Source organism: Engystomops pustulosus, chromosome 6, assembly GCF_040894005.1.
Source record: "Engystomops pustulosus chromosome 6, aEngPut4.maternal, whole genome shotgun sequence".
NCBI lineage: Eukaryota > Metazoa > Chordata > Amphibia > Anura > Leptodactylidae > Engystomops > Engystomops pustulosus.
In genome coordinates, this window is record NC_092416.1 from 2,495,227 (window position 1) to 2,508,509 (window position 13,283).

Sequence of the window (13,283 nt, forward strand, 5' to 3'; positions counted from 1 at the left end):
GTGTACTACCGCCCTCTCCATCCCCAGACACGTGTACTACCGCCCTCTCCATCCCCAGACACGTGTACTACCGCCATCCCCAGACACGTGTACTACCGCCATCTCCATCCCCAGACACGTGTACTACCGCCATCTCCATCCCCAGACACGTGTACTACCGCCATCTCCATCCCCAGACACGTGTACTACCGCCATCTCCATCCCCAGACACGTGTACTACCGCCATCCCCAGACACGTGTACTACCGCCATCTCCATCCCCAGACACGTGTACTACCGCCATCTCCATCCCCAGACACGTGTACTACCGCCATCTCCATCCCCAGACACGTGTACTACCGCCATCTCCATCCCCAGACACGTGTACTAGCGCCATCTCCATCCCCAGACACGTGTACTACCGCCATCTCCATCCCCAGACACGTGTACTACCGCCATCTCCATCCCCAGACACGTGTACTACCGCCATCTTCATCCCCAGACACATGTACTACCGCCATATCCATCCCCAGACACGCGTACTACCGCTATAACCAACCCCAGCCACGTGTACTACCGCCATCTCCATCCCCAGACACGTGTACTACCGCCATCTCCATCCCCAGACGCGTGTACTAGCGCCATCTCCATCCCCAGAAACGTGTACTACCGCCATCTCCATCCCCAGACACATACACTACCGCCATCTCCATCCCCAGACAAGTGTACTACCGCCATCTCCATCCCCAGACACGTGTACTACCGCCATATACATCCCCAGACACGTGTACTACCGCTATAACCAACCCCAGCCACGTGTACTACCGCTATATCCATCCCCAGACACGTTTACTACCGCCATCTCCATCCCCAGACACGTGTACTACCGCCATCTCCATCCCCAGCCATTTGTACTACCGCTATATCCATCCCCAGACACGTGTGCTACCGCCATATCCATCCCCAGACACGTGTACTACCGCCATCTCCATCCCCAGACACGTGTACTAGCGCCATATCCATCCCCAGACACGTGTACTACCGCCATCTCCATCCCCAGACACGTGTACTACCGCCATATCCATCCCCAGACATGTGTACTAGCGCCATATCCATCCCCAGACACGTGTACTACCGCCATCTCCATCCCCAGACACGTGTACTACCGCCATCTCCATCCCAAGACACGTGTACTACCGTCATATCCATCCCCAGACACGTGTACTACCGCCATCTCCATCCCCAGACACGTGTACTAGCGCCATATCCATCCCCAGACACGTGTACTACCGCCATCTCCATCCCCAGACACGTGTACTACTGCCATCTCCATCCCCAGACACATGTACTACCGCCATCTCCATCCCCAGACACATGTACTAGCGCTATATCCATCCCCAGACACGTGTACTACCGCCATCTCCATCCCCAGACACGTGTACTACCGCCATCTCCATCCCCAGACACGTGTACTACCGCCATCTCCATCCCCAGACACGTGTACTACCGCCATCTCCATCCCCAGACACGTGTACTACCGCCATCTCCATCCCCAGACACGTGTACTACCGCCATCTCCATCCCCAGACACATGTACTACCGCCATCTCCATCCCCAGACACATGTACTAGCGCTATATCCATCCCCAGACACGTGTACTACCGCCATATCCATCCCCAGACACGTGTACTACCGCCAAATCCATCCCCAGACACTTGTACTACCGCCATCTCCATCCCCAGACACATACACTACTGCCATATACATCCCCAGACACATACACTGCGGCCATCACATACACCTGTCCGGCTACGTCCCGGTGGGTGTACATTTGTATGAACATTGCGATAATGCATGTAATTCATGTACCCCCCGGTGCATAGGGGGTAGTACACGAGGGGCCGGTGCATAGGGGGTAGTACACGAGGGGCAGGTGCATAGGGGGTAGTGCACGAGGGGCAGGTGCATAGGGGGTAGTACACGAGGGGCCGGTGCATAGGGGGTAGTACACGAGGGGCCGGTGCATAGGGGGTAGTACACGAGGGGCCGGTGCATAGGGGGTAGTACACGAGGGGCCGGTGCATAGGGGGTAGTACACGAGGGGCCGGTGCATAGGGGGTAGTACACGAGGGGCCGGTGCATAGGGGGTAGTACACGAGGGGCCGGTGCATAGGGGGTAGTACACGAGGGGCCGGTGCATAGGGGGTAGTACACGAGGGGCCGGTGCATAGGGGGTAGTACACGTGGGGCCGGTGCATAGGGGGTAGTACACGAGGGGCCGGTGCATAGGGGGTAGTAGACGAAGGGCCGGTGCATAGGGGGTAGTACACGAGGGGCCGGTGCATAGGGGGTAGTACACGAGGGGCCGGTGCATAGGGGGTAGTACACGAGGGGCCGGTGCATAGGGGGTAGTACACGTAGGGCCGGTGCATAGGGGGTAGTACACGAGGGGCCGGTGCATAGGGGGTAGTACACGAGGGGCCGGGGCATAGGGGGTAGTACACGAGGGGCCGGGGCATAGGGGGTAGTACACGAGGGGCCGGGGCATAGGGGGTAGTGCACGAGGGGCCGGTGCATAGGGGGTAGTACACGTGGGGCCGGTGCATAGGGGGTAGTACACGAGGGGCCGGTGCATAGGGGGTAGTACACGAGGGGCAGGTGCATAGGGGGTAGTGCACGAGGGGCAGGTGCATAGGGGGTAGTACACGAGGGGCCGGTGCATAGGGGGTAGTACACGAGGGGCCGGTGCATAGGGGGTAGTACACGAGGGGCCGGTGCATAGGGGGTAGTACACGAGGGGCCGGTGCATAGGGGGTAGTACACGAGGGGCCGGTGCATAGGGGGTAGTACACGAGGGGCCGGTGCATAGGGGGTAGTACACGAGGGGCCGGTGCATAGGGGGTAGTACACGAGGGGCCGGTGCATAGGGGGTAGTACACGAGGGGCCGGTGCATAGGGGGTAGTACACGTGGGGCCGGTGCATAGGGGGTAGTACACGAGGGGCCGGTGCATAGGGGGTAGTAGACGAAGGGCCGGTGCATAGGGGGTAGTACACGAGGGGCCGGTGCATAGGGGGTAGTACACGAGGGGCCGGTGCATAGGGGGTAGTACACGAGGGGCCGGTGCATAGGGGGTAGTACACGTAGGGCCGGTGCATAGGGGGTAGTACACGAGGGGCCGGGGCATAGGGGGTAGTACACGAGGGGCCGGGGCATAGGGGGTAGTACACGAGGGGCCGGTGCATAGGGGGTAGTACACGAGGGGCCGGGGCATAGGGGGTAGTACACGAGGGGCCGGGGCATAGGGGGTAGTACATGAGGGGCCGGTGCATAGGGGGTAGTACACGAGGGGCCGGTGCATAGGGGGTAGTACACGAGGGGCCGGTGCATAGGGGGTAGTACACGAGGGGCCGGGGCATAGGGGGTAGTACACGAGGGGCCGGGGCATAGGGGGTAGTGCACGAGGGGCCGGTGCATAGGGGGTAGTACACGTGGGGCCGGTGCATAGGGGGTAGTACACGAGGGGCCGGTGCATAGGGGGTAGTACACGAGGGGCCGGTGCATAGGGGGTAGTACACGAGGGGCCGGGGCATAGGGGGTAGTACACGAGGGGCCCGGGCATAGGGGGTAGTGCACGAGGGGCCGGTGCATAGGGGGTAGTACACGAGGGGCCGGTGCATAGGGGGTAGTACACGAGGGGCCGGGGCATAGGGGGTAGTACACGAGGGGCCGGTGCATAGGGGATAGTACACGAGGGGCCGGGGCATAGGGGGTAGTACACGAGGGGCCGGTGCATAGGGGGTAGTACACGAGGGGCCGGGGCATAGGGGGTAGTACACGAGGGGCCGGTGCATAGGGGGTAGTACACGAGGGGCCGGGGCATAGGGGGTAGTACACGAGGGGCCGGTGCATAGGGGGTAGTACACGTGGGGCCGGTGCATAGGGGGTAGTGCACGAGGGGCCGGTGCATAGGGGGTAGTACACGTGGGGCCGGTGCATAGGGGGTAGTACACGAGGGGCCGGTGCATAGGGGGTAGTACACGAGGGGCCTGGGCTGACAGTGTTGCTGTGCTGCGGCTGCTGCTGGTTTGGCAGAAGAGACACTGCCGGTAGCTCCACTTTTGCCTGGTACCGGCACATAGGCTGCCCGGTTCTGGCTACCACTGGATCCTTGGTTCTGGTTCCTCCTGACTTGTGGTAAGTCTCTGGCTGTGATCACTTACATTTCAGGAGCTCAGATGTAGCTGCTGCTGTGCTATTGGCTGGCCGGTTCTGGTTCTGGTGCTCTGTGCCTACCAGCTGTGCTACATGGAGCCCCTGCTGCTGATGATCCGCTTAGTGGGTGCCGCAGGGCAGGGTGTGGGGGGTGAAAAGCCGCAGCACCTACAATGGGGCCATCTTTTCTGAAGGCCACCACAAGATTCAGGGTGGGAAGAGGCGATGGAGGAAAGAGCTCATGGAGGTTTACAGATAACAAGACATAGACGAGTTCTTACAGATTACAGATTGTAATTCTTCTCTCAGGGTATGACCTCGCTCAGGGTATGACCTCGCTCAGGGTAAGACCTCGCTCTGGGTATGACCTCGCTCTGGGTATGACCTCGCTCTGGGTATGACCTCGCTCTGGGTATGACCTCGCTCTGGGTATGACCTCGCTCAGGGTAAGACCTCGCTCTGGGTATGACCTCGCTCAGGGTAAGACCTCGCTCAGGGTAAGACCTCGCTCAGGGTGTGACCTCGCTCTGGGTGTGACCTCGCTCTGGGTGTGACCTCGCTCTGGGTGTGACCTCGCTCTGGGTGTGACCTCGCTCAGGGTGTGACCTCGCTCAGGGTGTGACCTCGCTCTGGGTGTGACCTCGCTCTGGGTGTGACCTCGCTCAGGGTGTGACCTCGCTCAGGGTGTGACCTCGCTCTGGGTGTGACCTCGCTCTGGGTGTGACCTCGCTCAGGGTGTGACCTCGCTCAGGGTGTGACCTCGCTCTGGGTGTGACCTCGCTCTGGGTGTGACCTCGCTCAGGGTGTGACCTCGCTCAGGGTGTGACCTCGCTCAGGGTGTGACCTCGCTCTGGGTGTGACCTCGCTCTGGGTGTGACCCCGCTCTGGGTGTGACCCCGCTCTGGGTGTGACCCCGCTCTGGGTGTGACCCCGCTCTGGGTGTGACCCCGCTCTGGGTAAGACCTCGCTCAGGGTATGACCTCACTCAGGTACGAGCTTCAGGCTCTAATTTATTCACCAGGACAAATTAGTTACCACTTCCAGGTGCTAAGAGGACGGAGAAAGCTCCAGGGAAACTGACCAGTACACACCGGAGATGGAGAGACACCAAGAGGTGCTGCAACTTTTGGTGCAGGTGAGCAGAGAATCCTACATGATGGCGGGGGGTGCAAGCCTCTGTATAGGGTGCACAATGTATATGTGTGGCCTCTGTATAGGGTGTATAATGTATATGTGTGACCTCTGTATAGGGTGTACAATGTATATGTGTGGCCTCTGTATATGTTGCACAATGTATATGTGTGGCCTCTCTATAGGGTGCACAATGTATATGTGTGGCCTCTGTATAGGGTGCACAATGTATATGCGTGGCCTCTGTATAGGGTGCACAATGTATATGCGTGGCCTCTGTATAGGGTGCACAATGTATATGCCTGGCCTCTGTATAGGGTGCACAATGTATATGTGTGGCCTCTGTATAGGGTGTATAATGTATATGTGTGACCTCTGTATAGGGTGTACAATGTATATGTGTGGCCTCTGTATATGTTGCACAATGTATATGTGTGGCCTCTCTATAGGGTGCACAATGTATATGTGTGGCCTCTGTATAGGGTGCACAATGTATATGCGTGGCCTCTGTATAGGGTGCACAATGTATATGCGTGGCCTCTGTATAGGGTGCACAATGTATATGCGTGGCCTCTGTATAGGGTGCACAATATATATGTGTGGCCTCTGTATAGGGTGTACAATGTATATGTGTGGCCTCTGTATAGGGTGTATAATGTATATGCGTGGCCTCTGTATAGGGTGCACAATGTATATGTGTGGCCTCTGTATAGGGTGTACAATGTATATGTGTGGCCTCTGTATAGGGTGCACAATGTATATGTGTGGCCTCTGTATAGGGTGCACAATGTATATGTGTGGCCTCTGTATAGGGTGTACAATGTATATGTGTGGCCTCTGTATAGGGTGCACAATGTATATGTGTGGCCTCTGTAAAGGGTGTACAATGTATATGTGTGGCCTCTGTAAAGGGTGTACAATGTATATGTGTGGCCTCTGTATAGGGTGCACAATGTATATGTGTGACCTCTGTATAGGGTGCACAATGTATATGCGTGGCCTCTGTATAGGGTGCACAATGTATATGCGTGACCTCTGTATAGAGTGCACAATGTATATGTGTGGCCTCTCTATAGGGTGTACAATGTATATGTGTGGCCTCTGTATAGGCTGTATAGGGTGCACAATGTATATGTGTGACCTCTGTATAGGGTGTACAATGTATATGCGTGACCTCTGTATAGGGTGTACAATGTATATGCGTGACCTCTGTATAGGGTGTACAATGTATATGCGTGACCTCTGTATAGAGTGCACAATGTATATGTGTGGCCTCTCTATAGGGTGTACAATGTATATGTGTGGCCTCTGTATAGGGTGCACAATGTATATGTGTGGCCTCTCTATAGGGTGCACAATGTATATGTGTGGCCTCTGTATAGGGTGTACAATGTATATGTGTGGCCTCTGTATAGGGTGCACAATGTATATGTGTGGCCTCTGTGTAGGGTGTACAATGTATATGTGTGGCCTCTGTATAAGGTGCACAATGTATATGTGTGGCCTCTGTATAGGGTGTACAATGTATATGTGTGGCCTCTGTATAGGGTGTACAATGTATATGCGTGGCCTCTGTATAGGGTGTATAATGTATATGTGTGACCTCTGTATAGGGTGCACAATGTATATGTGTGGCCTCTGTATAGGGTGTACAATGTATATGTGTGGCCTCTGTATAGGGTGCACAATGTATATGTGTGGCCTCTGTATAGGGTGCACAATGTATATGTGTGGCCTCTGTATAGGGTGCACAATGTATATGTGTGGCCTCTGTAAAGGGTGTACAATGTATATGTGTGGCCTCTCTATAGGGTGTACAATGTATATGTGTGGCCTCTGTATAGGGTGCACAATGTATATGTGTGGCCTCTGTATAGGGTGCACAATGTATATGTGTGGCCTCTGTATAGGGTATACAATGTATATGTGTGGCCTCTGTATAGGGTATACAATGTATATGTGTGGCCTCTGTATAGGGTGTACAATGTATATGTGTGGCCTCTGTATAGGGTGCACAATGTATATGTGTGGCCTCTGTATAGGGTGCCCAATGTATATGTGTGGCCTCTGTATAGGGTGTACAATGTATATGTGTGGCCTCTGTATAAGGTGTACAATGTATATGTGTGGCCTCTGTATAGGGTGTACAATGTATATGCGTGGCCTCTGTATAGGGTGTACAATGTATATGCGTGGCCTCTGTATAGGGTGTACAATGTATATGTGCGGCCTCTGTATAGGGTGTACAATGTATATGTGCGGCCTCTGTATAGGGTGCACAATGTATATGTGCGGCCTCTGTATAGGGTGCACAATGTATATGTGTGGCCTCTCTATAGGGTGTACAATGTATATGCGTGGCCTCTGTATAGGGTGTACAATGTATATGCGTGGCCTCTGTATAGGGTGTACAATGTATATGCGTGACCTCTGTATAGGGTGCACAATGTATATGTGTGGCCTCTGTATAGGGTGCACAATGTATATGTGTGGCCTCTCTATAGGGTGCACAATGTATATGTGTGGCCTCTGTATAGGGTGCACAATGTATATGTGTGGCCTCTGTATAGGGTGTACAATGTATATGTGTGGCCTCTGTATAGGGTGCACAATGTATATGTGTGGCCTCTGTATAGGGTGTACAATGTATATGTGTGGCCTCTGTATAGGGTGCACAATGTATATGTGTGGCCTCTGTAAAGGGTGTACAATGTATATGTGTGGCCTCTGTAAAGGGTGTACAATGTATATGTGTGGCCTCTGTATAGGGTGCACAATGTATATGTGTGGCCTCTGTATAGGGTGTACAATGTATATGTATGGCCTCTGTATAGGGTATACAATGTATATGTGTGGCCTCTGTATAGGGTGTACAATGTATATGTGTGGCCTCTGTATAGGGTGTACAATGTATATGTGTGGCCTCTGTATAGGGTGTACAATGTATATGTGTGGCCTCTGTATAGGGTGTACAATGTATATGTGTGGCCTCTCTATAGGGTGTACAATGTATATGCGTGGCCTCTGTATAGGGTGTACAATGTATATGCGTGACCTCTGTATAGGGTGTACAATGTATATGTGTGGCCTCTGTATACGGTGTACAATGTATATGTGTGGCCTCTGTATAGGGTGCACAATGTATATGTGTGGCCTCTGTATAGGGTGCACAATGTATATGTGTGGCCTCTGTATAGGGTGCACAATGTATATGTGTGGCCTCTGTATAGGGTGCACAATGTATATGTGTGGCCTCTGTATAGGCTGTATAGGGTGCACAATGTATATGTGTGACCTCTGTATAGGGTGTACAATGTATATGCGTGACCTCTGTATAGGGTGTACAATGTATATGCGTGACCTCTGTATAGGGTGTACAATGTATATGCGTGACCTCTGTATAGGGTGTACAATGTATATGCGTGACCTCTGTATAGAGTGCACAATGTATATGTGTGGCCTCTGTATAGGGTGTACAATGTATATGTGTGGCCTCTGTATAGGGTGCACAATGTATATGTGTGGCCTCTCTATAGGGTGCACAATGTATATGTGTGGCCTCTGTATAGGGTGTACAATGTATATGTGTGGCCTCTGTATAGGGTGCACAATGTATATGTGTGGCCTCTGTGTAGGGTGTACAATGTATATGTGTGGCCTCTGTATAAGGTGCACAATGTATATGTGTGGCCTCTGTATAGGGTGTACAATGTATATGTGTGGCCTCTGTATAGGGTGTACAATGTATATGTGTGGCCTCTGTATAGGGTGTACAATGTATATGTGTGGCCTCTGTATAGGGTGTACAATGTATATGTGTGGCCTCTGTATAGGGTGCACAATGTATATGTGTGACCTCTGTATAGGGTGCACAATGTATATGTGTGGCCTCTGTATAGGGTGCACAATGTATATGTGTGGCCTCTGTATAGGGTGCACAATGTATATGTGTGACCTCTGTATAGGGTGCACAATGTATATGTGTGACCTCTGTATAGGGTGCACAATGTATATGTGTGGCCTCTGTATAGGGTGCACAATGTATGTGTGTGGCCTCTGTATAGGGTGCACAATGTATATGTGTGGCCTCTCTATAGGGTGTACAATGTATATGCGTGGCCTCTGTATAGGGTGTACAATGTATATGCGTGACCTCTGTATAGGGTGTACAATGTATATGCGTGACCTCTGTATAGGGTGCACAATGTATATGTGTGGCCTCTGTATAGGGTGTACAATGTATATGTGTGGCCTCTGTATAGGGTGCACAATGTATATGTGTGGCCTCTCTATAGGGTGCACAATGTATATGCGTGGCCTCTGTATAGGGTGCACAATGTATATGCGTGACCTCTGTATAGGGTGCACAATGTATATGCGTGGCCTCTGTATAGGGTGTACAATGTATATGTGTGGCCTCTGTATAGGGTGTACAATGTATATGTGTGGCCTCTGTATAGGGTGTACAATGTATATGTGTGGCCTCTCTATAGGGTGTACAATGTATATGTGTGGCCTCTCTATAGGGTGTACAATGTATATGTGTGGCCTCTGTATAGGGTGTACAATGTATATGCGTGACCTCTGTATAGGATGTACAATGTATATGTGTGGCCTCTGTATACGGTGTACAATGTATATGTGTGGCCTCTGTATAGGGTGCACAATGTATATGTGTGGCCTCTGTATAGGGTGCACAATGTATATGTGTGGCCTCTGTATAGGGTGCACAATGTATATGTGTGGCCTCTGTATAGGGTGCACAATGTATATGTGTGGCCTCTGTATAGGGTGCACAATGTATATGTGTGGCCTCTGTATAGGGTGCACAATGTATATGCGTGACCTCTGTATAGAGTGCACAATGTATATGTGTGGCCTCTCTATAGGGTGTACAATGTATATGTGTGGCCTCTGTATAGGCTGTATAGGGTGCACAATGTATATGTGTGACCTCTGTATAGGGTGTACAATGTATATGCGTGACCTCTGTATAGGGTGTACAATGTATATGCGTGACCTCTGTATAGGGTGTACAATGTATATGCGTGACCTCTGTATAGGGTGTACAATGTATATGCGTGACCTCTGTATAGGGTGCACAATGTATATGTGTGGCCTCTGTATAGGGTGCACAATGTATATGTGTGACCTCTGTATAGGGTGCACAATGTATATGTGTGGCCTCTCTATAGGGTGCACAATGTATATGTGTGGCCTCTGTATAGGGTGCACAATGTATATGTGTGGCCTCTGTATAGGGTGCACAATGTATATGTGTGGCCTCTGTATAGGGTGTACAATGTATATGATTACAGTCTATGCTGGGACCCACCTGAGTGAATCCCAGTTTAATCCGGCGCTGCTTGAAAGTTCTGGCAAATTGTTCTAACTCCTCCAAGTCACTGGGTTCCTCTGGGTGAGTCGCTGGTTCTGTGTGTGACAATATTGGTGGATCCTGGGGTCCTGGGCGGGACACAGCCTGGAAAGGGAGAGAGGAGTTATGTGTTGTGATGGTGGGTGCACATGGCTCCCCTCATCACCATGGTAGGTCCCGTGCACTTACCTGAGAGGGGAGGCCGGCTCTGGGCTGACCTGGGAGGAGACTCCCCTGGCTTTGTTGAGGTAGCTGGAAGAGATTTGGTGCAGAAAGGAGGCCTGGAGGAGACACAAGGAGCAATGCCAGGAAAAGTGCAGCAGATAATACAGCAGACACCTGCCAGCCACTCATCAGCACATGCACTGCCACAGCGACAACCTACCTGTGTGTATCTGTGCTGCTGTGGCTATTAATGGGTTAATGAGATGCCACTCACCTTGTTGGCCTTGCCCTGCCTGGGGCAGCAGGAACTGTGTGGGGGACTGGAGAGGATGCCCGGGGACCAGGACCAGCTGCTGGAGCTGCAGCAATTGCTGGATATCCTGCGTCATTGATGGTTCAGAAGAACAGAAAAAACATCATCAACAGCTGAGAAAAATCTACAGGAAACTGCAGAACTGCAGCGCAGGACGGAAAGTGTCACACACAAAGGAATTGTGGTCACATCACCCAAATAATGGGGAGTCATGAGAAGCGGGTGCTGACATCACACAAAAACCTTCCTACCACTGAGGATACACAGGGGATACACATATACGGCGTATATATATGTGCCCGATACATTGCAGTGGCCTCACAGCGCCGTACAGGAGCACCGTACTGCTCCATACCCCGTAGAAAGATAGGACATGTCCACTCTTTCTAGGCCATAGGCGCCGGGCTCTATGTTGGGCTACGGAGAGGGGCGGGGGTGAGCAGCGCTCTCCTCCCCCTCCTCCTCTCCCCGGCACCACCGTGTGCCCCCCGTGCTACGGTACAGTTCGGAGCACCCCTAATAACTGGTGCAGGGGCTTTCACTGTGGGCCCGGATACACTGCTGGCCACATGCAGGGCCTCTCCGCTCTGCACTGATGAGGAGCATGTGTCTGCAGAGGCGTCACAGGGAGCTTCCGTCCCATATCAGCCCCTCATTGTGAGCAGAGACCAGTGTGGAGGAGACGGTCTGCAGACTATTACACCTTTGCCCTGAGCTTGGGTGGGCTGCACACAGGGTAAGTAACCAGCACTGTGTGTAATTGCTCCTATACACCCAGCAGATTGATGATATGAGAAGTACAGACAAGACAAGAGGGTGGTCCTGGGCGGACGAGGCGCTCACCTGTGCAGTGAGGTGGATGGGCTGGGACAGAGCGAGTTGGGGGGGCTGCTGTTGGCTGTTGGGAGTAGCCTGGCTGTCGGACCCTGACTGCGAGGCGCTGGCAGCGGCAGCCGCGTTGGATTGCTGGACAGCGGCGGCGAGAAGCTGAGCTTGCTGGAGGAGCAGCTGCTGCTGTGCAGGGAGGAGAGCGGTGAGCTGCAGCCAGGAGGAGACAAGCAGAGAGAGGAGGGGCCGGGGGTAAGAGGGGAGGAAGGGAGGGGCCGGGGGTAAGAGGAGGGGAGGGGCCGGGGGTAAGAGGAGAGGAGGGGAGGGGCCGGGGGTAAGAGGAGGGGAGGGGCCGGGGGTAAGAGGAGGGGAGGGGCCGGGGGTAAGAGGAGGGGAGGGGAAGGGTCCGGGGGGGTAAGAGGAGAGGAGGGGAGGGGCCGGGGGTAAGAGGAGGGGAGGGGAAGGGTCCGGGGGGGTAAGAGGAGAGGAGGGGAAGGGTCCGGGGGGTAAGAGAGGGAGGAGGAGAGGGCCGGGGGTAAGAGGAGAGGAGGGGAAGGGTCCGGGGGGTAAGAGGAGAGGAGGGGAAGGGTCCGGGGGGTAAGAGAGGGAGGAGGAGAGGGCCGGGGGTAAGAGGAGGGGAGGGGCCGGGGGTAAGAGGAGGGGAGGGGGCCGGGGGTAAGAGGAGAGGAGGGGAGGGGGCCGGGGGTAAGAGGAGGGGAGGGGGCCGGGGGTAAGAGGAGGGGAGGGGGCCGGGGGTAAGAGGAGAGGTGGGCCGGGGGTAAGAGGAGAGGAGGGGGCCGGGGGTAAGAGGAGAGGAGGGGGCCGGGGGTAAGAGGAGAGGAGGGGGCCGGGGGTAAGAGGAGAGGAGAGGAGGGGGCCAGGGGTAAGAGGAGAGGAGAGGAGGGGGCCAGGGGTAAGAGGAGAGGAGAGGAGGGGGCCAGGGGTAAGAGGAGAGGAGGAGGGGTCCGGGGGGTAAGAGAGAAGGGGAGGACAGAGGTCACGGGGTAAGAGGGGAGGGGTCCGGGGGGTAAGAGAGGGAGGAGGGGAGGGGGCCAGGGGTAAGAGGAGAGGGCCGGGGGTAAGAGGAGAGGAGGGGGCCGGGGGTAAGAGGAGAGGAGAGGAGGGGGCCAGGGGTAAGAGGAGAGGAGAGGAGGGGGCCAGGGGTAAGAGGAGAGGAGGAGGGGTCCGGGGGGTAAGAGAGAAGAGGAGGACAGAGGTCACGGGGTAAGAGGGGAGGGGTCCGGGGGGTAAGAGAGGGAGGAGGGGAGGGGTCCGGG

The 13,283-nt window shown here is 54.2% G+C and overlaps 1 protein-coding gene across 7 annotated transcripts in view; it reads right to left on the minus strand.

Annotated features, from left to right (window-relative positions):
* The window catches only part of POU2F2 (POU class 2 homeobox 2), a 189,115-nt gene that overhangs the window by 14,354 nt on the left and 161,478 nt on the right, over nucleotides 1-13,283 (minus strand). For 4 of the 7 annotated variants that reach the window (XM_072113747.1, XM_072113743.1, XM_072113748.1 and 1 more), the window contains 4 exons: nucleotides 12,022-12,216; nucleotides 11,140-11,245; nucleotides 10,890-10,981; nucleotides 10,659-10,805 (listed from right to left, as the gene is read on the minus strand). In XM_072113747.1, coding sequence (XP_071969848.1) covers nucleotides 10,659-10,805; nucleotides 10,890-10,981; nucleotides 11,140-11,245; nucleotides 12,022-12,216 — 540 coding nt within the window. The remainder of the gene's footprint in view (nucleotides 1-10,658; nucleotides 10,806-10,889; nucleotides 10,982-11,139; nucleotides 11,246-12,021; nucleotides 12,217-13,283) is intronic. The other 3 variants (XM_072113745.1, XM_072113744.1, XM_072113749.1) reach the window with 3 other exon arrangements.